The 23278-nt window shown below is 50.9% G+C and overlaps 2 protein-coding genes and 1 non-coding gene across 3 annotated transcripts; 2 read left to right on the top strand and 1 right to left on the bottom strand.

The window, feature by feature from the left end:
- Positions 1–1523: 1523 nt before the first annotated feature.
- Positions 1524–7543, top strand: DCTPP1 (dCTP pyrophosphatase 1). Its single transcript, XM_010387913.1, has 3 exons — positions 1524–1713; positions 2430–2540; positions 6708–7543. The coding sequence occupies exons 1-3, from the start codon at positions 1613–1615 to the stop codon at positions 7006–7008; spliced, it is 513 nt and encodes a 170-aa protein (XP_010386215.1). The 5' UTR covers positions 1524–1612; the 3' UTR covers positions 7009–7543.
- A 3660-nt stretch (positions 7544–11203) lies between these two features.
- On the top strand, positions 11204–11337 carry LOC115895345. Its single transcript, XR_004055551.1, has one exon. It is a non-coding gene; the product is annotated as a small nucleolar RNA SNORA42/SNORA80 family (small nucleolar RNA).
- A 635-nt stretch (positions 11338–11972) lies between these two features.
- Positions 11973–22880, bottom strand: ZNF771 (zinc finger protein 771). Its single transcript, XM_010387922.2, has 3 exons — positions 22508–22880; positions 21985–22134; positions 11973–13014 (listed from the first exon to the last, which is right to left on the bottom strand). Exons 1-3 carry the CDS (start codon positions 22634–22636, stop codon positions 12202–12204), a joined length of 1092 nt encoding a protein of 363 aa, XP_010386224.1. The 5' UTR covers positions 22637–22880; the 3' UTR covers positions 11973–12201.
- Between the last annotated feature and the right edge of the window lie 398 nt (positions 22881–23278).

Genomic DNA, 23278 nt, shown 5'->3' with positions numbered 1-23278 from the left:
GCTGTCAAGTTATTTAACCTCTCAGTTTCCTTATCTTTAAAATGGGGATGACAACAATATTACCTACCATATAGGGTGGTTGTGAGGATTAAATCAGTTGCCATGAGGATAAATATGTAAAATGCTTAAAACAGCTACCCCAGTTCCAGTTCATTCCTGAGGTCCCACTGTATTCTAAAGACACTCTTGTATCCTTATAATAAATTCCTTTTGGCCGGTGGGCATGGCTCATGCCTGTAATTCCAGCTCTTCGGGAGGCCGAAGCAGGAGGATTGCTAGAGCCCAATCCAGCAGTTCTGGTTCACAGACCGGCCTAGCCAACATGGTGAAACCCTGTCTCTACAAAAACTTAAAAAAATAAAAATAATAGATTTCTTTTTCTCGCTAAAACCGGTTTAAACTCGTTTCTGTTGCATGTATCCAATTTTCACTGCTGGATAATATCATTTGTATAAATATACCTCCATATACCCATTCTTCCGTTGATAGTCATTTTATTTTCAATTTTTTTCACTCTTAGAAACAAAACTGTAATGAACTTCTTGCATGTGTCTCTCTGCACATATTCATTAGTTTCTCTAGGGCATATACCTAGAATTGCAATTGTCACAGCCTTGGGATTTTAATTTCCAAAATCTGACTCTGCCTTTTCCTGCACTTTCTTACGCTTTCACTTCCACCAAGCTGGAAGCCTCTTTAAACATGTGGAAATCAGAGATAGTAGCCCTAATAAGGGTACAATAAATAAATCATTCTTTACAAGACTACACCTGTTCTAGGGTTTCATAAAGATCTCTGCTTCTCCCATGGCCAATAACTCAGTGGTTCTGATTTGAAAGCAGCAACTCTGTGACTCGCCACCTCGCATATTCCCTGGTGTGAGTGAGCCTGGAGTTCTAGTGTGTGGGGTGGAAGAGCCGTGCTCGGGACCCATGAGGCTGGAGAGGCCGGCACAGGCCAGACCATAATAGGCCAAGTGTTTCAGAGCAATGTACGCTGCGCTGGGGCCTATTACCTTCCTTAGGACAGGGATGGGGCGCCCTCCATCGTTTCAACCACAGGACACAGCGATAGCGGGGAGCTGAAGTACTACTGTGGCCTGATCTTACTCCACTCTTCCCCTTCAATCCCATCCAAATAGTGTGGGGGTTGGCCTCGAGGGTTCTCAATGTCCTTAAGCCCTGAGAGATTTAATATCTATGCATAGGGCCTTTCATTTGTAGGGTTCTCCACCTGGCAGGCCCTCTTCCGCCGCCATTTCGCTTTGGCGCCGTCTGGAGCCCATAAAAGAAGTGACGCGTCTGCGCTTCCCCGCCCTCGGCCCTTCGTCGCTTCCCCGAGTCGAATTGGTACCTATACCTTTAAGACGCAGGGCCTAGCGGAAGAATTCCACGGCCTAAGACTAGAGCGCGCGCTTGAAGCTCCCTCAGATTGGTCCAGTGAGGGAAGGGGCGGGCTGTAGCAAACTCCACAAAAGTCACTGGTCTCCTTACTCAGGCTCCGCCCCGTGAGGCAAAAGAGAACGCCTGTAATTGGTCAGAGCTCTGGAGGCGGGGCTTCCAGCGTGGCGCGTGGGTTTTCCTTGCAGTCGCGGCTGCAGCGGGTGGGCGGCATGTCTGTGGCCGGTGGGGAGATTCGTGGAGACACGGGGGGAGAGGACACTGCTGCTCCCGGCCGGTTCAGCTTCAGCCCGGAACCCACGCTCGAGGACATGTAAGCAGGCCTGGCCCAGCTCAGGGGGGGGAAGTCGCCCCTTTCTCCCGCGTTTTGGGGAGGGTTCCTGCATGTGGTCGAGAAGCGGGCTGGCAGAGGGGCTCGGGTCCTGGCTCTGCGGGCTGTCCCTGGGCGAGCTTTCTTACCTCATATGCAAAATGGGCGCAGCGGTGCACACCTGAGGCAAGGGAAGTGGGGTGGTGGCCCCGAGTGATCACTAGGAACGCCCTTCAGCCTAGTCCTGGGAAGATACCGGCACCCGATACCGCCTCTGCTCTCCAGGCGCCGGGCGTACGAGAGGGGCAAATGGTGTGCTGAGAGGTGGAAGAGGTTATTTCTTGCTGGAGGAGGTCAAGAAAGGCTTCTTAGAAGAAGGGCCTGTGGAACTGCCTTCTGTAAGAGAAATTGGATTTTGATGTGCGGCGATTCCAGGTGGAGGAAAGAAACTGCAGAAGTAGCAGCAGGAGATGGAATAATGAAGAGAGGTTTGTTACATTTGGCGAGATGTTAAGGGCAGCCCAGGGGCACGCCCGTTTTATAGATGAGGGACCAAGTTCCGGAAAGAGGAAACGACCTGCACAATACCATCCAATGAATTAGTTGCAGAATCTCCTGATCCCAGGCCCCCATTACATACTACTGGGGTAGCTGCCTTTGGGCCCTGCATCACTCTCTAACCCTGAGACTTGGGCTTACACGCCTTTGTCCTGTTTCAGTCGTCGCCTCCATGCCGAGTTTGCTGCAGAACGAGACTGGGAACAGTTCCATCAGCCTCGGAACCTCCTCCTGGCCTTGGTCGGGGAAGTGGGGGAGCTCGCAGAACTCTTGTAAGTAATGGAAAGCTTCCTGGTAGAGTCTGAGTTGTGGGGGAGGGGAGGGGAGCATTTATTTGGTCTTCAAACATTCATGGGTTCGATTTCCTCTCCTCACTGCAAGGCTCTTTGCTGTTGTTGGGGATGCAGAAAGGACTCACGGGTCCCTGCTCTCTAGGGGCACCCAGCCTCCTGGAAGACAGAGGTGTGAGGTGTGAAAGCAGCAGGGTAGGTCCCATCTAGGAAGAAGTAGTGGCAACAACCCTTTTTTTTTTTTTTTTTTGAGACGGAGTCTCACTCTGTCGCCCAGGCTGGAGTGCAGTGGCTTGATCTCGGCTCACTGCAACATCCATCTCCCGGGTTTAAACAATTCTGCCTCAGCCTCCCGAGTAGCTGGGACTACAGGTGCTCCCCACCACGCCTGGCTAATTTTTGTATTTTTAGTGGTTCCACCATATTGGTCAGGCTAGTCTCGAACTCCTGACCTCAGGTGATCCACCCGCCTTGATCTCCCAAAGTGCTGGGATTACAAGAGTGAGCCACCATGCCCGGCCCAACAACCCTTTTCCTCTGCCTCTGGGGCTGAAAGGAAGGTATTCCGTAGAGGACCTGCCTGTGGCATTCCAGACATGGGAACTACATTTGCAGGGTCAGTGAGGCAAGATAGGGCAAGTTCAATTCAGGGAGAATCTGGCGCTCCTTCAGTGTAATCTTCTTGGGAAAAATCAGGGATTTGGAATCTGTTTTTTCTGATGTGTCTCAAGTGCCCAGTGCATAGTAGGCACTCAACAGGCATGTGTTGGATGAGTGATAGGGCTGTGGAGGAGAGGGGTGGGAGATGAACCCACAAAGATAGGATTAGGGCTAGAGCGTGATGGAGAGTTTGGATAGAAGACCTGACCAGATATGAGTGTTGGAAAGATCACTGTGTCTACAGGGTGGATTGGATGGATCACTGAGAGAATGGGGCAGGGGACACCAGAGAGTTGGCTCGTGTAGACCAGGCAAGAGGCGATGAGCCCTAGACCAGGACAGTCATTTTTTTAAGAGAAAGGGTCTCACTTTGTTGTTGAGGCTGGAGTGTAGTGATGTGATCATAGCTCACTGCAGCCCAAGGAGCTCAAACGATCCTCCCACCTCAGCCTCCCGAGTAGCTGGGTCTACAGGCGTGCGCCACCACCCAGCCTGGCTAATTTATTTTTATTTTTTATAGAGGTGGGATATCTCGCTGTTGTTGCCCAGGCTGGTCTCAAACTCCTGGTCTCAAGTGATTCACTTGCCTCACCCTCCCACAGCACTGGGGTTACAGGTTGAACCACTGCACATGACCTCATGACAGATTTATGAACATCACCTATGTGCTAGGTCTTCTAGAATCGAGATATGGCCTGGAACAAGGCAGAAAGTTTTCCGCCTTCACAGTGGAAGGAGATTGACAGTACATCAGTAATCTCATATTAGAAGATGTGGAATTATGACAAGTTCTATGAGGAAAAGAACACAAGGTGATGACCCAGTCTGGCCAGCGTGGTGAAACCCAACCTGGACAATACCCAGTAGAGACACCCAGCTATTCTCTACTAAAAATACAAAACTTAGCCAGGCATGGTGGTGGACGTCTGTAATCCCAGCTATTCAAGAGGCTGAGGCACAAGAATCGCTTGAACCCGGGAGGCAGAGATTACAGTTAGCCAAGATCGCAACACTGCACTCCAGCCTGGGTGACAGAGCAAGACTCTGTCTTAAAAAAACAAAAAAGGGCTAGGTGCGGTGACTCACGCCTGTAATCCCAGCATTTTGGGAGGCCAAAGCGGGCAGATCACTTGAGGTCAGGAGTTTAAGACCAGCCTGGCCAACATGGTGAAACCCTGTCTTTACTAAAAAATGCAACCATTAGCTGGGCATGGTGGCACGCCCCTGTAGTCCCAGCTCCTCTGGAGGCTCAGACAGGAGAATCGTTTGAACCCCGAAGGCGGAGGTTGCAGTAAGCCAAGACTGTGCCACTGCATTCCAGCCAGGGCGACAGAGCAAAACTCCGTCTCAAAAAACAAAACAAAACAAAAAAGACCAGCCTGGCCAACATCCCAAAACCCTGTCTCTACTAAAAATGCAAAAATTAGCCGGGTGTGGTTGCAGGCGCCTATTAATCCCAGCTACTCGGGAGGCTGAGGCAGGAGAATGGCTTGAACTTGGGAGGCAGAGATGGCAGTGAGCCGAGATCACGCCATTGCACTCCAGCTTGGGTGACGAGACTCCGTCTCAAAAAAAAAAAAAAAAAAAACACCCAGCCGGGCACTGTGGCTCATGCCTGTAATCCCAGCATTTCAGGAGGTCGAGGCAGGTGGATCACGAGGTCAGGAGATCAAGACCATCCTGGCTAACACGGTGAAACCCCATCTACTAAAAATACAAAAAAATTAGCCAGGCAGGCCCCTGTAGTCCCAGCTACTCGGAAGGCTGAGGCATGAGACTGGCGTGAACCCGGGAGGCAGAACTTGCACAGTGAGCCGAGATCGCACCACTGCACTCCAGCCTGGGTGACAGAGCGAGACTGTCTTAAAAAAAAAAAAACCACAAGGTGACGAGCCAGGAGGTGACATCTAGGCTGAGCCTTAAATAACAGGAAGGAGCTAGCCCGGGGAATGCTGGGGGATGGGGAAGCATTCAAGGCAGAGGGAGTAGTGAGTGCAAAGGCCCTGTGATAGCTTGGCCTGTGCGCAAGGCAGAACAAGCCAGAGTGGCCTTAGGTGGGGAGTGAGAGTGGTGGGCAGGGGCATTGGAAAAGGCAGGCATCAGCCCATGCAGGACAGGAGGGCTTTGTCGGGAGTTTAGATTATATTCCAAGCACAGTTTGGATTTTAGCAGAGAAGGGGAAAAACGTCATTTGTGGGGTTTTTTGTTTGTTTGTTTTGAGACGGAGTTCTGCTCTTGTTGCCCAGTCTGGAGTATGATGGCGTGAGGGTGTGATGGCAGGTCACTGCAACCTCTGCCTCCCGGGTTCAAGCGATTCTCCTGCCTCAGGCTCCCCAGTAGCTGAGATTACAGGCATGTGCCACCACGCCTGGCTACTTTGTATTTTCAGTAGAGATGGGGTTTCACCATGTTGGCCAGGCCATTCTCGAATTCCTGACCTCAGGTGATCTACCCACCTCAGCCTCCCAAAGTGCTGGGATTATAGGCATAAGCCACACCACCCAGCAGATTTTTGTTTTGTTTTGTTTTTTGTTTTTTTGAGACGGAGTCTTGCTCTGTCGCCCAGGCTGAAATGCAGTGGTACGATCTCAGCTCACTGAAACCTCTGCTTCCCGGTTCAAGAATTTATCTGCCTCAACCTCTCGAGTACCTGGGATTATAGGTGCCCACCACCACGCCCAACTAATTTTTTTGTTTATTTAATAGAGACGGGGTTTCACTGTCTTCACCAGGCTGGTCTTGAACTCCTGACCTCGTAATCTACCCGCTTCAGTTTACCAAAGTGCTGGGATTACAGGCGTCAGCCACTGTGCCCGGCCTGATTTGTGATTTTAAAAGATGGTCTGTGCTGGGTGCGGTGGCTCATGTCTGTAATCCCAGCACTTTGAGAGGCCAAGGAGGGCAGATCACCTGAGGTCAGGAGTTCGAGACCAGCCTGGTCAATATGGCAAAACCCTTCTCTCCTAGAAAAACAAAATTAGCTGGGCATGGCGTCACATGCCTATAATCCCAGCTACTCGAAAGGCTGAGGCAGGAGAATCGCTTGAACCCAGGAGGTGGAGATTGCGGTGAGATCACGCCATTGCACTCCACTCCAGCCTGGGTGACAGAGCGAGACTCTGTCTCAAAAAAAAGAAAAGATGGGCAGGAGTAAAAGATGAGTTAGCAGGGAGATGAGTGGGGAGGCTTCTGCAGTGGTCCAGGTCCGAGGTTTGGTCTGGGGTGGTGATGGCTAGGGCTGGGGAGAATTAGAATTGGGCCTCAAAGCTTTGTCTCAAAAAATGAAATGTTCTTTTGGTCACTCCTTGGCCCAGGGAGAGACACAGACATCTTGGTATCATCTGTTGGGCTCTCTTCCCCACCTGACTCTTCCCAGGGCCCAGATGGGTTGGGTCATCGTTGGAGGTGGGTGTTATTACTGCAAAGACTGGCAGAGCCCATTGTCCCATGTTACATCTGAGTGTGTGTCTGTCTGTGTTCCGCCCCTAGTCAGTGGAAAACCGATGGAGAACCTGGCCCCCAAGGCTGGTCCCCCAGGGAACGGTTAGCCCTTCAAGAGGAGCTTAGTGACGTCCTCATCTACTTGGTGGCATTAGCAGCCCGCTGCCGTGTGGATCTGCCGCTAGCAGTGCTCTCCAAAATGGACATCAACCGGCAACGCTACCCAGCCCATCTGGCCCGCAGCTCTTCCCGCAAGTATACAGAATTGCCCCATGGTGCCATCTCTGAAGACCAGGCTGTGGGGCCTGCGGACCTTCCCTGTGACTCCACGGGCCAGAGCTCAACCTAGAAAGGTGGCCACAGGACTTGCAACTCAGGGTGGTGTCTGAAGAGCAGAGGGTGGCCTGGCTCTGGAGCCTTTTTCTAGTCTTTTCCAAATAGATTGTGTGCCTGAGGTCTCCACTTCTTAAGGTCTGAGGCCCAGCAACCTCTAGAAGGTAGCCTCCTGGTGTTTGCTCTCCCAGTAAAATGATTTTGGGCAATAACTTCTAGATTCTTCCTGGATGGCCAGGGAGGCTCTCTGTCTCAGCAGGTGATGGCGAGGGGACCAGGGGTGCCTCTGAGCCCCATTCTCGTGTTTCCCTGTTTTTACCTTTTGCCTGCAGGGCAGAGAGATCTGGTTTTTAGCAAATTCCCAGTAGGATGTCATGTAAGTTCCTTCCCCCTCCTTTTAGAGATTGGAGGCTATAAGAGTCCAGATGCTGGAGCCAGGCTGGGTTCAGATGCCATCTTTGACACTTGCAAGCTGGATGACATTACTCAAATTAATCTTTCTGCACTTCAGCTTCCTTGTCTATAAAATAAAAAGAATAGTACCTGCCCAATAGGGTTGTGAGGTTTCAATAAGTTATGTGAATGCTCAGGGTGGGTCCTGGCACGTAGTAAAGCACGCTTGGTAAGTTTGCGGTTATTGTTATTACCTGTTTTCCTTTTTTTTTTTTTTTGTAAGACAGAATCCCACTCTTGTTGGCCTGGCTGGAGTGCAGCAGTGTGATCTCGGCTCTCTGCAACCTCTGCCTCCTGAGTTCAAATGATTCTCATGCCTTAGCCTCCCAGCAGCTGGCATTACAGGCGCCCACCATCACGCCCAGTTTTTTTTTTTATTTTTTTGAGATGAAGTCTCACTCTTTCTCCCAGGCTGGAGCGCAGTGGTGCGATCTCAGCTCACTGCAAGCTCCGCCTCCTGGGTTCACACCATTCTCCTGCCTCAGCCTCCCAAGTAGCTGGGACTACAGGTGCCCGCCACTATGCCCGGCTAATTTTTTGTATTTTTAGTAGAGATGGGGTTTCACCCTGTTGGCCAGGCTGGTCTTGAACTTCCGACCTTAGGTGATCTGCCCACTTCGGCCTCCCAGAGTGCTGGGATTACAGGCCCGAGCCACCGCGCCCAGCCATTTGCCTTTTTTTATTATTATTATTTATATATAGTGTTGAGACTGAGTCTCGCTCTGTCACCCAGGCTGGAGTGCAGTGGCGTGATCTCGGCTCACTGCAACCTCTACCTTCTCGGTTCCAGTGATTCTCCTGCCTCAGCCTCCCAAGTAGCTGGGATTACAGGTGCATGCCACCATATCCAGCTAATTTTTGTAATTTTAGTAGAAATGGGGTTTCACTATGTTGGCCAGGCTGGTCTCAATCTCTTGACCTCATGATACGTTCACCTCAGCCTCCCAAAGTGCTGGGACTATAGGCGTGAATCACCGCACCTATATTTGCCTTTTTTGCCTTTTTAACTCAACTATCATGGGCCTAGAGCAGGAAATCAGGGTCAGGTCTCTGATGTGGGGCGAAACAGGGCTTCCTCCTTGGTAGAAGTAAAGGCTACCCACACCAAGGCTGCCACACCAAGGCCAATTTATTGTTTTTCCTCTCCACCTAAAGATAATGTTGAGGGTCGAGCGTGGTGGCTCACGCCTGTAATCCCAGCACTTTGGGAGGCCGAGGCAGGTGGATCACCTGATGTCAGGAGTTCGAGACCAACCCAGCCAACATAGTGAAACCCCATCTCTACTAAAAATACAAAAATTAGCTGGGCGTGATAGTGGGCGGCTATAATCCCAGCTACTCCAGAGGCTGAGGCAGGGAAAATTGCTTGAACCCAGGAGTCGGAGGTTGCAGTGAGCCAAGATCATGCCACTGCACTCCAGCCTGGGCGACAGAGCGAGACTCCGTCTCAAAAAAAAAAAAGATAGTGTTGAGTGTGTAAGATTTGCCTGTTCTGTGACTTTGGGCACATCACTTTTTTCTGAGATATCTGACTGCCTCCGTCACAGGGTAGGCTAATGCAGGGAAAAGGACTTTTAAACTACAGTTGACCCTTGAACAGCACAGGTTTGAGTTGCGTGAGTCCACATTTGGTTGAATTTTTTTCAACCAAACATGGTTCAATAATACAGTATTTGTGGGATGCAAAACCCATGTATGTGGAGGACCAGCTTTTCCCATACGTGGGTTCCGCAGGGCTGACGGGCTTGAGTATGCGTGGATTTGTGAACACGGTGGGGTGTGTCCTGGAAATAGTCCCCCACGTATACCAGAGGACATCTGTGCTTTCAGAATCTACAATGATCGCTGATTTGCTGCCTCTCTGAGCCAGTCTGCACATCAGTAAAATGAGGCATTCTCTTTTCCTGGCCTCACTTTCTTATGTTTCTTATCCAGTGACCCCCATTCTTATTTCCCAGGTAAAACAGCGCATCAGATTATGTGCCCAAACCCGCCTTTCTTCTGGCTGTCCAGTGATGATGGGATCTGCATCCTTATGAAGCCCTGATTCCTTCCTCTCCTTAATTGGGTGTCTGCTTTCCCTTCTGTATGATCAGCTTCTCTTCATTAGCCCTTTCTTCCTGTGCAGAAAGCATATATGAGTCCCTTCCCTGTTGACAAAAGTGAAACCATCAAACCTGGAGCAGCCTCTTCAAAGGGTTGGCTGTATTCCCCCACTCTGCTTCCCCACTGTCCCATTTACAACCTTGCCTCCTGGCTGGTTTTCACCCCCCTCCACTGAAACAGCTCTCGCCACTTTCCCCGCCCTCATGACAAATGCAGCGGGCACCAGAGCAGCAGCTGATCGCCCACTCTCCCTGAAACACTTTCCTCTAGATATCCCAGATAAGATGCTTACCTGGTTTTCTTCCTACCTCTGGCTATTTTTCCTTATTTTTAGTGGAGACAGGGTTTCACCATGTTGCCCAAATTGGTCTTGAACTCCTGGCCTCAAGTGATCCTCCTCCCTGGGCCTCCCAAAGTGCTGGGATTACTGGCGTGAGCCACCGTGCCCAGCCACTTTCAAGACTCTTCTTGAGTGCTTTCTTATGGACATGGTGTCATGGACTCCAGACCTGATATCTCTAAGCTATTATTGCCAGTCCCCTCCCTCATGCTGACCTAACGTTTAGCATGTCCAGACTGGGGTATAACAATTGCCCCCACTTCAGCTCCTGTCTTGCTCTTCATCCTGCATCCCCATATCAGTGACACTGTCCTGTAGTCACCCAAGCTAAGAAATGAAGTCAGTCCCATCTCCTTTGCCTCAGCTCCAGGTCTACCACTATGAGTTCCAGCTCCCTACGGATGTCAGCTCCATCCTTCCCCTCTAAGCCCTCAAGGCTTTGCTACCTTGGATACTTTAACCTCACTTCCAAAACCTTTTTGTCCCCTCATTCCACCCCAGGGAACATCTGCAAGCTCTACTGACCCTGGAATGCAGCTTTAGGGGCTCTCTCCACACTTCCCCAACCCCAACTTTACCTTCAAGACCCAACTTAAACATCACATCTGAGAAGAGCCTATCTTCCCATGATAGCACCAGTTGACACTGGACTGCAAGTGCCTGTTTACTTGTTCCTTGTCTCTGCCATTCATTGGCTGTGGCAAAAATGGACAGAAAGATTTACCTAGCCAGGCATGGTGGCTCATGCCTAATCTCAGCACTTCAAGAGGCAGAGGTGGAACGGTTGCTTGAGGCTAGCATGGGAAGACCAGCCTGGGCACCATAGCGAGACCCTGTCTACATAAATAAATAAATTTATTTATTTTTGTTACTATTTTTATTACTATTTTTATTTATTATTACTATTTTATTACTATTTTTTTGAGACAGTCTCACTCTTGTCACCCAGGCTGGAGTGCAGTGGTGTGATCTCGGCTCACTGCAACCTCCACCTCCCATGTTCAAGCAATTCTCCTGCCTCAGCCTCCTAAGTAGCTGGGATTACAGGCATCTGCCACCATGCCTGGCTGATTTGTTTTTGTTTTTGTTTTTTGTGTTTTTGAGACGGAGTCTCACTCTGTTTCAGCCTTCCGAGTAGCTGGGATTACAGGCCAATTAATGTTTGCATTTTTAGTAGAGACAGGGTTTCACCATGTTGGCCAGGCTGGTCTCGAACTCCTGATCTCAGGTGATCTGCCTGCTTCAGCCTCCCAAAGTGCTGGGATTACAGGCATGAGGCACCTTGCCTGACCCAAAATAAATTTAAAACAACGCATGGGTTTGGATTTATGATGGGCCGGATTCCCTGGGCCTCTCATAGTACCCCATGCCAGAGCAAACTGTAGCCCCAAACCATTGCCTGGCCTATGCCCATAGGCTGCTGGCACTGAAATGGGTTGCATAGTAGAAAACTAGAAAAAATAAATTTTATAACTTTGGAATTTAAAATTTTTTATTTATTTTTGAGACAGCCTCGCTCTGTCGCCCAGCCTGGAGTACAGTGCCACAATAGTAGCTCACCACAGCCTCAACCTGTGCTCAAGTGATCCTCCCACCTCAGCCTCCTCATTTGCTGTGACTACAAGTGTGCGTCACCATGCCCAGCTTTTTTTTTTTTTTTTTTTTTTCCCCCAGTAGTGCTGGGATTACAGGCGTGAGTCCCCGCACGCTGGGCTGGGATGTTTTGAGGATGAAAATAAGTAAGTTTACATAACAAAGCAGTTAAAACCTTTAATGTTGTGTTAGTTTTCTCTCCTTCACTAGACTGAGATCTGAGGGTTGTGCCTTGCTCACTGGAGCTCTGCCGAATGCAGTGCGTGTCTGATGAACATAGTATACTTACAGGCCCTTTCAGATCTAAGGTTATGAGCACGTAACCAAGGGCCAAGTGTGCGATCACCTCCTACCCCCAACACAAACCGAGATGCCGGGAACCCCTTTTAGGTTTACATCCCCATTTGGTTCCTTGACTTGGCACCTGAGCCTGGAGAACCCCAACTTTCTTCCTCTCCCACCCACCTCATTCACAGGCACGGGTGGGGTGAGGATATAATACTTTATTCACTAACACGGGCCAAGGGAATGTAGTGATGGAGGATGGGCACTGTTTCCAGGGACCCCAGCAGGGGATTCTCCCTGTCTTCCAGTTCCAGGGCAGCCGGGCCTGCAGTCCCCTCAATTTTCCAGACCCGGAGGCCGGGGCGCAGAAGGAGCCCGGGTTAGTGCAGCCAGGTCGAAGCCCCAGCGCGCCGCTCCGCAGCCCTGCGGGGCTCAGCTACCCTCGCACTCCGGGCAGCGCTCGGTGGCAGTGGCGGCCGTGGCGCCAGGGGGCAGCTTGAAGTCCCTGCCGCAGCCGGCGCAGATATACAGGCGACGCCGCATGTGCGCGCGTCGGTGGCGAATGAAGTGCGAGCTTAGGCGGAATCGGCGGCCGCACTCGGCGCAGGGGTAGGGCCGCTCGCCTGTGTGCGTGCGCGCATGCTCCGCCAGGTTGGAGCGGTGGCCGAAGCGACGGCCACACACAGCGCAGCGGTGCGGCTTCTCGCCCGTGTGCACGCGCCGGTGCTTGGCCAGCGCCGAGCTCTGGGCGAAGCGCGTGCCGCAGTCGGCGCATGCGTATGGCCGCTCGCCCGTGTGCGTGCGTCGGTGACGCGCCAGGCACGAGCTGCCGCCGAAGGCGCGTCCGCAGTCCGGGCACGCGTACGGCTTCTCGCCCGTGTGCACGCGCAGGTGCTGTGCGTAGTTGGAGCTCTGCGCGAAGCGGCGGCCGCAGTGCGCGCATGCGTACGGCTTCTCGCCCGTGTGCCGCCGCCGGTGCTGCCGCAGGTTCGAGGCGGCCGAGAAGCGCTTGTCGCACTCGGGGCACTCGTAGGGCCGCTCGCCCGTGTGCGTGCGGCCGTGTTTGGTCAGCGCCGACTTCTGCGAGAAGCGCCGCCCGCACTCGGTGCACGCGAAGGGCCGTTCGCCCGTGTGCGTGCGCGCGTGCTTAGCCAGCGTGGAGCGGCGCGCAAAGGCGCGGCCGCAGTCGGGGCACGCGTGGGGACGCGCCGGGTCGGCGGACGGCGCGGGCGCCTCGCCCGGGACCTGCGGGGAGAGGGGGATAGGTCAGCCCTTAGCGGCAGGTCCCGGAGCCAGAGACCTGGGTCTCCACGGGCTGCTCCCTCTGTGAGCCTCAGTTCCCCATCTGTGAAATAGGAAAGGCCACGATGCTGCCTCGCAGGATGGCTGTGCGCATCCGGTGAGATAATGCGCGTAACGCACACATCACAAAGCCCAGTGGCGTTCTAGCTATTTTTATTAATTCAACCAATATTTACTGAGGGCGTGCAGTGTCCTAGACTGTTCTAGGCACGGGGATTCCGCATTAAATAAAAAGGATTTTAAAAATTACTGCTTTCAGGAATAATGGATAAGGAATGCTGGTATTGGGGATGCTACAGATTTAAAACAGGGTTGTCAAGACACCTTACCGATATGATAACGTGAACAAAGACTTACAGGAGGTGACAGAGCAGGCTACATGGATAGCCCTCTGAGGAGCATTGCAGAGGGAACGGCAGGGCGCAGAGGCGGGAGTAGCCTACTGAGTTCCAGAAATGGCAAGAAAAATTGGTTAAAGCAGAATGCATGATGGGGGCAGTCACAGATGTGGTGGTGGAGGAGATCTCTTGGCTTATAGGGCCTTGTATTTATTGTATTTGGCTTTTTTTTTTTTTTTAAGAGACAGGGTCTTGCTGTGGCCCCGGCTTGGTCCCGAACCTCCTGGCTCAAGCAGTTCCTCCTGACTCAGCCTTCTTAGTAGCTGGGGTTACAGGCACATACCACTGTGCCTGGCTCTGGCTTTTAATATAAAGGAGACAGGGAACTGTAAGAGATGTCAGAGGCCTTTGAGCAGGGAAGTGACCATATCCTACACATTAAAAAAGGCTCCCTCAGCCTACTGGGGTTGAAAACCAAATGAAGGAGTTGGAGAGCGCAGAAGCAGAAGCCCAGTGAGGAGGCCACTACAGCCACCTGGCAAGAGAAGATAGTGGCTCAGACCCAGGTGACAGAAGTGGACGGTGATGGTGGAGGTGGTGAGAAGTGATTGGCTTCTGGATCTATTTGCAGTGTGAGACAATAGATTTAATAAAACATTAGATATGAGGTGTAAAGAAAAAGAGATCAAAATGACTTCAAGGTTTTTAAGCTTAGCAGCTGCAAAGGTGAAGTTGCCATTTACAGAGATAAGGACGGTGGGAGGAGCAAGTTGAGAGAGGAGATCTGTTTTGGATGGTGTCACGGCTTCTTGACATATCTGGAGCTCAGAAGCGACACCTAGACTGAAGATGTTAACTGAGAAGCTATCAACCTATAGATGGTTTATAAAGCCTTGAGAATTAGTGGATGAGATCATCCAGGGGATGGGCAGAGAGAACCTAGGGCAGCAAGATGGGGAGAAGCCAGGGAGGGAGGAGAACAGGAGAGGGGCATCCTGGAAGCCAGGCCAGGATCAAGTCCAGGCTCTTAATCAGCTTTCAATAGCAAACACCTATCATTTTTTAAGCAGTGAAGAAAAAGGCAAGAGTAAAACCCAAATGCTACTCTGAGGTCTGAAACAAAAAAATCTGAAAATGAGCCAGTTTCACAAGCTCTGGCCTTCTAGAGATAAATATCAGAAAAAGGAAAGAAATGCCTTGTAAGAGGCACGTGAAAGGAAAACATTCTGGACTAACAGTGAAGAGTATTGAGGGCACACTGCTCCCTTTAGAAAAAAGAATGCTCAAAACCCCAGCAAAACTGATGTCGAGTATCTACTGTGGCCAAGCAATTAATTCATGACCAAATGAAGTACCTGGGACATATTAAGGACAAGACAGTGTCACCTTCTCCCATATTTGATCTCCACGAGGTAATTATCATCATCCCCATTTTACAGATGGGGAGACAGGTTAAGAGGGTAACAGCAAGGCCAGGTGCAGTGGCTCACCAGCACTTTGGGAGGCCGAGGCGGGTGGATCACGAGGTCAGGAGTTTGAGCCCAAGATGTTGAAACCCTGTCTCTACTAAAAATACAAAAATTAGCTGGGTGTGGTGGCGGATGCCTGTAATCCCAGCTCCTTGGGAGCTGAGGCAGGGAACTGCTTGAACCGGGCAGGTGGAGGTTGCAGTGAGCCGAGATCGCACCTCTGCACTCCAGCCTGGGTGACAGGGTGAGACTCCATCTCAAAAAAAAAAAGAGAGCGACAGCAGAGAATAGTAGGGCCTTCTCTTTCTGAAGCTGCAAGAGGGCCTTCAGGGCTTCAAGATTGTTTGTCAAAAGGTAGTGGTTTTGTGGTAACCAACTCAGAAATTGGAAAACAAGCCAGGCATGGTGGCTCACGCCTGTAATCCCAGCACTTTGGGAGACCGAAGCAGGCAGATCACTTGAGGGCAGGAGTTCAAGACCAGCCTGGCCAACATAGTGAAACCCTGTCTCTATTAAAAATACAAAAATCAGCTGGGTGTGGTGGCTCATGCCTGTAATCCCAGCTACTCAGGAGGCTGAGGCAGGAGAATCACTTGAACCCAGGAGGCAGAGGTTGCAGTGAGCTGAGATCGTGCCACTGCACTCCAACCTAGGCAACAGAGTGAGACTCCCTCTCAAAAAAAAAAAAAAAAAAAGAAAGAAATTAGAAAACAGGGCAATTTGGGAAATTAGTGACCAACCAAGGGAAATCTGGTTTAAATAGTATCTATACTCATAACAATAGCAACAATCAATAGCAAAGTATTAAGCTTTGACAACACTATGTATGTTATTGTATTAAATCCTCCTGTCACTCGCCTTGAGCTGGCTGTTGTCTCTTTTGATAGCTGAGAAAGCTGAGGCTGAGGGCGATGAAATTCACATGGCTAGTAGGAGCCAGGATGGACTCAGGGTGCCCATGAGACCATGCCGTTGTTCAGGCTACACTGTTCTGAAGTCATGTGACCAAGATGTGACAGAGGCTGAACTCCAAGTCCCTGGCACACTCCAAGAGGGATTCAAGGTTAAAATACAAGTTGATACTTTAAATGGAGAAACTCCCCACAACATGTTTGGCACCATCTGAATTCAAGGTCACATTTTCCAGTCTTGCCCTGGTTTTGAAATCTGTTGGTTTATTTCAATACATCAGCCACTGTGGAGAGAACTTGTCTCATCATATCTACATTTTTCTGGCCCGTTTTTCCTTGGCACCCTCTTTAAGGTGACTTTGGACAGCCTGAGGGCTTCCTCATGCTGGGATCGCTGACTTCTGAAAAAGAAATTCTCCACACAAGCGTTGTTGATGTCTCCAGCCCAGGAGAAGGGGCCTTGGGTGCCCAAGGAAAAATCTTGGTAAGAGGAGCTGAATCCAGCTCATTAAGATCCTCCTCTGCCCCAGTGTCCTAAGAAAGGCCAGGTAGGCTAAGTGAGATCAACTTCCCCGTATGAGGCCAGGTGCAGTGACTCACACCTGTAATCTCAGCACTTCGGGAGGCCAAGGAAGGAGGATTACATGAGGCCAGGAGTTGGACACCAGCCCGGGCAACACGGTTAGACCTCGTCTCTACAAAAAGTGAAAAATTAGCCAGGTGTGGTGAGGTGCACTTATAGTCCCAACTACTTGGTAGCCTGAGGAAGGAGGATCACTTGAGCTCAGGCTGCAGTGAGCTAGCGATCATGTGCCACTGCACTCCAGCCTGGGTGACAGAGTGAGATCGTGTGTCTAAAAAAAGAAAAAAAAACAAAAAACAAAATTTCCCAGCATGAGGTATGAGGTGGTATGTGGGCAAACTTTTTAAAAAGTCTCATTATAATTGTTATGCATTTATTTTCACAAATATTAAAAAAGAGATCACATGAAACCCAGTTTCATCAGTACTATTGTTTAGATGACGGTAAATTTATTTAACAAAACAATGTGAATCTATTTGAAGAAAAGGATTAGTAAGTAATATGAGTACAACATATGAGCAATACACATGTGACTGAAACTTGGCAAATACCAGACTAGGTGATCATTAATGACCCAAGCGTGTCTTAAATTCTACAACTATTAGATTTTAAAATCAGAATAAATGGTATTTGCACTATAACAAGAGATTACTGTGGATATACAATGTAGTGTAATAATATAATAATCCAGGTATTAGAAGTTAGTGATTTTTGTCTTCCTGCTTAAATGTTTTTTTAACCAGGGCAAACATCCCAGTTTCTTCCTTAGCCATTATTTCTCTAATTAATAAAATAACTCCCACTTGTTGGGCACTCACCATGTGCCAGGAACTGTGCTAAGTGCTTTTTACCAGTACTCTCTTTCTAAATTCTCACCATGACTTCGGTTAGGTACCTTAGCCCTGTTTTATATATAAGGAAATAAGACTCAGAAGTTAAGTGAGTATACAAGGCTATACAGCTAATAAATGGCAGAGCCAGGGTTTGAACTGAAGTTACTCATTTTCCAGAACACTTATTCTCTTAACCATGATGCAATCCTTTTTTAATTCTCTCTTTTTTGAGAAAAGGTCTCACTGTGTCACCCAGGCTGGATGCAGTGGCATGATCATGGCTCACTGCAGTCGTGGGCTCACTGCAGCCTTGACCTCCCAGGCTTAAGCAATCCTCCTGACTCAACACCCCAAACAGCTGGGGCTACAGGGGCATGCCACCACACTCGGCTAATTTTTGTATTTTAGTAGAGATGGGGTTTTGCCATGTTGCCCAGGCTGGTCTCAAACTCCTGAGCTCAATCAATCCTCCTGCCTTGGCCTCCAAAAGTGCTGGGATTACAGGCAAGAGCCATCGTGCCCAGCCTCCATGATGCAATTCTAATCTCACTGACTAGAGTTTGAGGCCACTTATGCAGCTTGTCTCTTTCCCGTGGACTCTTTTTGTGGTCACAGTCTTCCTTCTTTTTGGTACAAACTGTTAAACACAATCCCTGTCCTCTAGTTCCTTGCTGGAGGATGTATGGTCCACAGACCAGCAACATCAACATCACTGGGAACTTTTTAGAAATGCAGAATCTCAAATCCCACTCCAGATTTTACTGAATTAAAATCCTCATTTTAACAAGACCCCTGGGTGATCTGTGTGCATGTGAAAAATTAAGAAACTGATCTATAAGAGAAAAGAGCTACTCCTGGAGAAAGCAGGAAGCAAAGGTGAAGAGGGCTTTGCAGGCTGAGACCACAAGGGGCGATGGGATAGGTGTCGAGGGGATGAAGCCAGAATGGCATGAAGTCTGATGGTGAAGAGCTTTGAATGCCAAGTTTAGCAGCTGAGACCTCACCCTGAGGGAAGCAGAAAACCACTCAAGGGTTCAAGCCGGGGAAAGATAGGTTTGTATGTGCATGGAGCCCTCTGAGAAAATCTTTCTAAAAGATAGATTGGGTTTTGATGGCAGAGGGAGGATCCTCCAGCCCCTGCATGCAGCGTAATTAAGGCCCTTCTGGACAGTGACTGGCCACAAGACTGGCAATAGCTAGGACTCACTGAATGTCACCACTGGAAGGCGCTCTCAAGGTCACCATTTCATAGATGGAGAAATGAGGCTCAGGAAGGCCCATAGCAAGCTGACAATCGAGCGCTCTTCTGGGCACGGTGCTAACAGTTCATGGGATATGTGTGCATAATCCTTGATTCCACCCATCTCCTCCAAATCCAGTCACCCTGATGATACTTCTCAGACTGGCATTCAAGGGTCTTTTTCTATTACCCCATTTTACAGATGTGAAAGCCAAAGAAAAGCTGGTCAGTGGTGGGGTTAGAACCACTACATGATACCATTAACAATCTGGCCCTATATGCCTTTTATGACTAGCCATGCCAAACCTTCACTGCACATACCCCTTGGCTCTAGCCAAGTTCCTAAATGGCACCTTTTCCTCGTCATTGCTGTTACTACCTTAGAGCAGGCCCTACCTGGCCTGGTCCCCCTATAGCAGCCAATAATTCTAAACAGAAAATCCAATCATGTTCCTCCTCTGAATTTTTTTTTTTTTTTTTTAGACAGAATCTTGCTCTGTTGCCCAGGCTGGAGTACAGTGTGCAATCTCAGCTCACTGCAACCTCCGCCTCCTGGATTCAAGTGATTCTCCTGCCTCAGCCTCCCGAGTAGCTGGGATTGCAGGCACATGCCACCACACCCGGCTAATTTTTGTACTTTTAGTAGAGATAGGGTTTCGCCATGTTGGCCAGGCTGGTCTCGAATTCCTGACCCTAGCCTCCCAAAGTGCTGGGATTACATGCATGAGCCACCACGCCTGGCCTGTTATTGTGTTTTTGAGACAGGGTCTCCCTCTGTTGCCCAGGCTGGAGTACAGTGGTGCAGTCATGGCTCACTGCAGCCTTGAACTCCTGGGCTCATTCAGCCTCCAGAGTAGCTAGGACTACAGCCACCATGCCCAGCTAATTAAAAAAATTTTTTTTGTAGAAATGAGGTCTCCCTTTGTTGCCCAGGGAGGTCTCGAACTCCTGGGCTCAAGTGATCCTCTCGCCTTGGCTTTCTAAAGTGCTGGGATTACAGGCGTGAGCCACCACGTGTGGCTCTTCCCATGATCTAAGGCTTCTGATGGTGCCACAGAACCTAACACAGTACATCCTGCCCTAGCTTTCAAGGCCCCTCTGTCCCCCAACTGCCTTTCCAGTCTCATTTCCTCTGAGTCTTTGCTTTTGCTGTTTCCTCCTCCTGGAATGCCCTTCACCCTCCTCCATGTGCCAAACCCCCACAAAGCCTTCAAGGCCCAAGTCAGAAATTATCTCCTCTGGGAAGCCTTCCCCACTGCCTTTAGTCGTTTGCCTTCAATCCTCTGTGCCCCCACATTCACTTCCCTGATCAACCCCAGTTCTCATGGTTCGGCCCAGGCCTTTGATAAAAATGAGTTGAGCAAGGCACGGTGGCTCACGCCTGTAATCCCAACACTTTGGGAGGCTGAGGCGGGCGGATCACAAGGCCAGGAGTTCAAGACCAGCCTGACCAATATGGTGAAACCCCATCTCTACTAAAAATACAAAAATCAGCTGGGCATGGTAGTGTGCACCTGTAATCCCAGCTACTCAGGAGGCTGAGGCAGAAGAATTGCTTGAACTCGGTAGGTGGAGGTTGCAGTGACCCAAGATTGCACCACCGCACTCCAGCCTGGGCAACAGAGTGAGACTCCATCTAAAAAAAAAAAAAAAAAAAGTTGAAAAATCTCCAGAAGGATGACCTTGCCCAAGGTCCCGAGCTTTGGGGAGAAGAATAAATGTAACAGCAACTATTTCCATGTTTATTATGTGCCAGACACAGTTCTAACTCTGTGCATGTGTTGACTCATTCATTCCTCACAACTCCAAGATGTAGGTGTTGTTATAATTTCCCTTTTACAAATGAGGAAACTGAGGCATGAAGCGGTTAGGAGACTTGCCCAAGGTCACACAGTGGGTAAGTGATGGAGCTGGAAGTCCACCCTAAGCTCTGGAGCCTGTGTTTGTAACTTAGAGGCCAAAGGTGGAGATCAGGCAATCGCAGGGCCAGAAGAGGCAGGCAGAGCTGGATAATGGGCCAAGGGGGCCCGCAACAAACAGAACCAGATAGTTATTAGACTGGAAGAGGAGGCCTGAGGAACTTGTCCCCTCCCCCAGCACCCACCACGCCCACTAGGGGGCAGCAGAGCATTCTTTCCCTGGGAACTGGCTCCTGGGCAGGAAGAATCAGAGCCCGGGCCGTTGCAAGCTGTCCCCTGAAGCCAAGCCCTCTGCTGGGACTCAGGGCTGCTCCGGCTGTGGGCAGACAGAGTCCTCTGGGGTTCTGACAAGTGGAAACATATCTGATGGCAGTTAGGGTCTCCAGGGGGGAAGTTTAACTCATATTCTGATCTCAAAACCTTCAAATACCCTCAGAATAAAAGGCAGACTCCCTGTGTGGCCTGCCAACCACCCCCCATCATCCACACTACTGCATGACCAAACCACTCACCCTCACTGCTGCAGTGCACTACTCACTCGTCTGAGCCTCTACAAGGGCCATTTCTGGCTGGATGTGGTGGCTCACACCTAGCTGAGGTGGGAGGATCACCTGAGCTCAGGAGTTTGAGACCAGTCTGGCCAACATGGCAAAACCTCAACTCTACTAAAAATACAAAAAATTAGCCAGGCGTTGGTGGCACATGCCTGTAATCCCAGCTACTTGGGAGGCTGAGGCAGGAGAATCACTTGAGGTGGAGGTTGCAGTGAGCCAAGATCGCACCACTGCACTCCAGCCTGGGCAACAGAGCAAAACTCTGTCTCAAAACAAAACAAAAAAAATTAGCCAGGTGTAGTGGTGCATGCCTGTAGTCCCAGCTACTCGAGAGGCTGAGGAGGGAGGATCACCTGAGCCCAGGGAAGTCAAAGCTGCAGTGAGCTGTACTGCACTCCAGCCTGGGTGACTGAATGAGACCTTGTCTCAAAAAATAACAGCAATAAATAATAAAAGGGCCATTTCCTCTGCCTGGGTCACCCCACTTCCACCCCCAGACTCCTACTGGTCTCACATAAGCCATCCTTTTACTAACTTTGAGACCTGTGGCCAGTTACCAAACTGCCCTGGGCCTCAGTCTCCTCATTTGTAAAATGGAATAAATGCTCCAACATCATAGAATTGAGGTACTTAGAACAGGGCCTGGCACATAGAAAATGCTAGGCAAGGGTTAGCTATTGTTACTGTTGCTGTTGAACTAACCTGTCCTTTCCCCCACCTCTAAATCTGAGTTAAGTTCCCACTTCTAGGCTTCATCATCCCCCTGTACCTGTAACCATCACATGGGATTCTAACTGTGTGGTTACCCTTCAGTCTAACATCAAGTTCCAAGGGGGATCCAAGGACGGAGTTTAATCTCCTGCACCCAGCAGGAAGCCTGGCACAGTAGGCGTGACTTCTGTATGATGGAAGCCCAGGCAGTGGGGCAGAAGTATGGGCCAACCCTGAGGTTCTAGATCTGAGATTCTGGGAAAAGTAGGGGCAAGATCCCTGGCTTCTATCTGAGGGAGGCTGGGCCTGGACCAGGTTTGAGGACAGTGGGCCCCAGGGTGTGTGTGACACATACCTCCTTGTTGTCCATAGGGATCTTGAGTTTCACCACCTCATACTTCTCCTCACCCTCATCCTCCTCACCCTTCACCAGCAGCACCATCTCCTCCTGCATCTCTTCCTCCTCCTCCTCCTCTGCCTGCTGTTCGCCAGGCATCTTGGTGTCCTGAGACGGGGAGCTGGATCAGAAGCTCAGGACCCGCCCCCCACCACCACCACCACCGTGGCCCTGGCCCAGCAAGGCGGTGCAGCCGTGGCTTCTCCCGCCCTGCCCTGGTCTCCGAATCTGGTCCTCTCCCGTCCACCCCAGCCCGGCCCCACGCTCTGGCACAGCCCCGGGACCAGCTCCGGGGGCTCGCGTTCACCCCACTCATCCCGGCATTCAAGGCCCTGAACAGTTCGAATCTCCAGCCCCCGCAAGTCGCCACCATCCTTGCGCTGAGTCACTCCCCAGGGCCCGGGTCGGTGACCTGGAGCTCTGGGGCATGGGCTGGAGGCGGGATCGGAGCGGAAACCCTGGGGAGGAGGTGCGCACTCACCAGCCGAAGGTTCCGCGCTTGCGGTGCCCCAGGCCTGGGCGCCGGGCGGTTGGGCACTGAGCGAGGCCGCGGCTCCGGGGGCGGGGAGAGGGCGGGGCCGCAGGGACGGCGGGTCATTGGTCCGAACATATAGCCCCACCCCCTGGGGCGGAGCCCTAAAGGACCCAGGAGTCCGGCCCAAACCGCTCCGAGAGGACGGCTAGCTCTGACATGGCGTGGCGTCCTCCGCAGTCCCCCGACTCCCAAGTACCTGGAGCCGCCCCAGCGCCCGGCATTCAAGGTCCTCGCAGCCGAGTTCCAACCTACCCTCGCGGCCGGTCTCCTGGGGCCGGCTCGGAGGTCTCCGCTGCGCCCAGCGCCTTTGCTCCGCCCGAACTAGGCCACGTGCGCTCCTTCCCCGGCCTGGGCCTCTCGCTGGCGCCTCGCCTGGAGGGCGGACCCTGCTGCCTCCTCACTTCTTCCATTCCCTCTTTCTATCTCCTCTGTCGTCTTTTCTCCTTCTTTCTCGGCGTGGCCTATTCCGCTGGCCTCTGGGATATCTTGCTCCTTGAATACATCCTAACCAAATCAACATCCACCCAAGCTACCGCTGTCGCGTCATGCGTGGGGTGCTTACCATACGCCAGCGCTGTTCAGCGTCTTACACACCTGGTCTCATTTGATCCGCACAACGATGGGTCCTGATCCATTTTACAGATTAGCTCACTGAAGTTCAGGGAGGTAAACTGATTTGCTTAAGTTACACAGTAAAGATGTCATAGCATCCCTGAC

The sequence above is a fragment of the Rhinopithecus roxellana genome, chromosome 20 (assembly GCF_007565055.1).
Source record: "Rhinopithecus roxellana isolate Shanxi Qingling chromosome 20, ASM756505v1, whole genome shotgun sequence".
Taxonomy (NCBI): domain Eukaryota; kingdom Metazoa; phylum Chordata; class Mammalia; order Primates; family Cercopithecidae; genus Rhinopithecus; species Rhinopithecus roxellana.
The sequence above is the reverse complement of the archived record's forward strand: the minus strand, read 5'-3'. Positions and strand labels throughout refer to the sequence as shown.

Bases quoted from the DNA above. Each gene is read 5' to 3' on its own strand.
- DCTPP1 (XM_010387913.1), top strand. From the start codon at position 1,613: ATGTCTGTGGCCGGTGGGGAGATTCGTGGAGACACGGGGGGAGAGGAC. The intron at 1,714-2,429 runs GTAAGCAGGCCT...GTCCTGTTTCAG, and splicing joins GAACCCACGCTCGAGGACAT to TCGTCGCCTCCATGCCGAGT. The intron at 2,541-6,707 runs GTAAGTAATGGA...TTCCGCCCCTAG, and splicing joins GGGGAGCTCGCAGAACTCTT to TCAGTGGAAAACCGATGGAG.
- ZNF771 (XM_010387922.2), bottom strand. From the start codon at position 22,636: ATGTTCGGACCAATGACCCGCCGTCCCTGCGGCCCCGCCCTCTCCCCG. The intron at 22,135-22,507 runs GTGAGTGCGCAC...TCCCCGTCTCAG, and splicing joins AAGCGCGGAACCTTCGGCTG to GACACCAAGATGCCTGGCGA. The intron at 13,015-21,984 runs GTATGTGTCACA...CTCTCCCCGCAG, and splicing joins TCCCTATGGACAACAAGGAG to GTCCCGGGCGAGGCGCCCGC.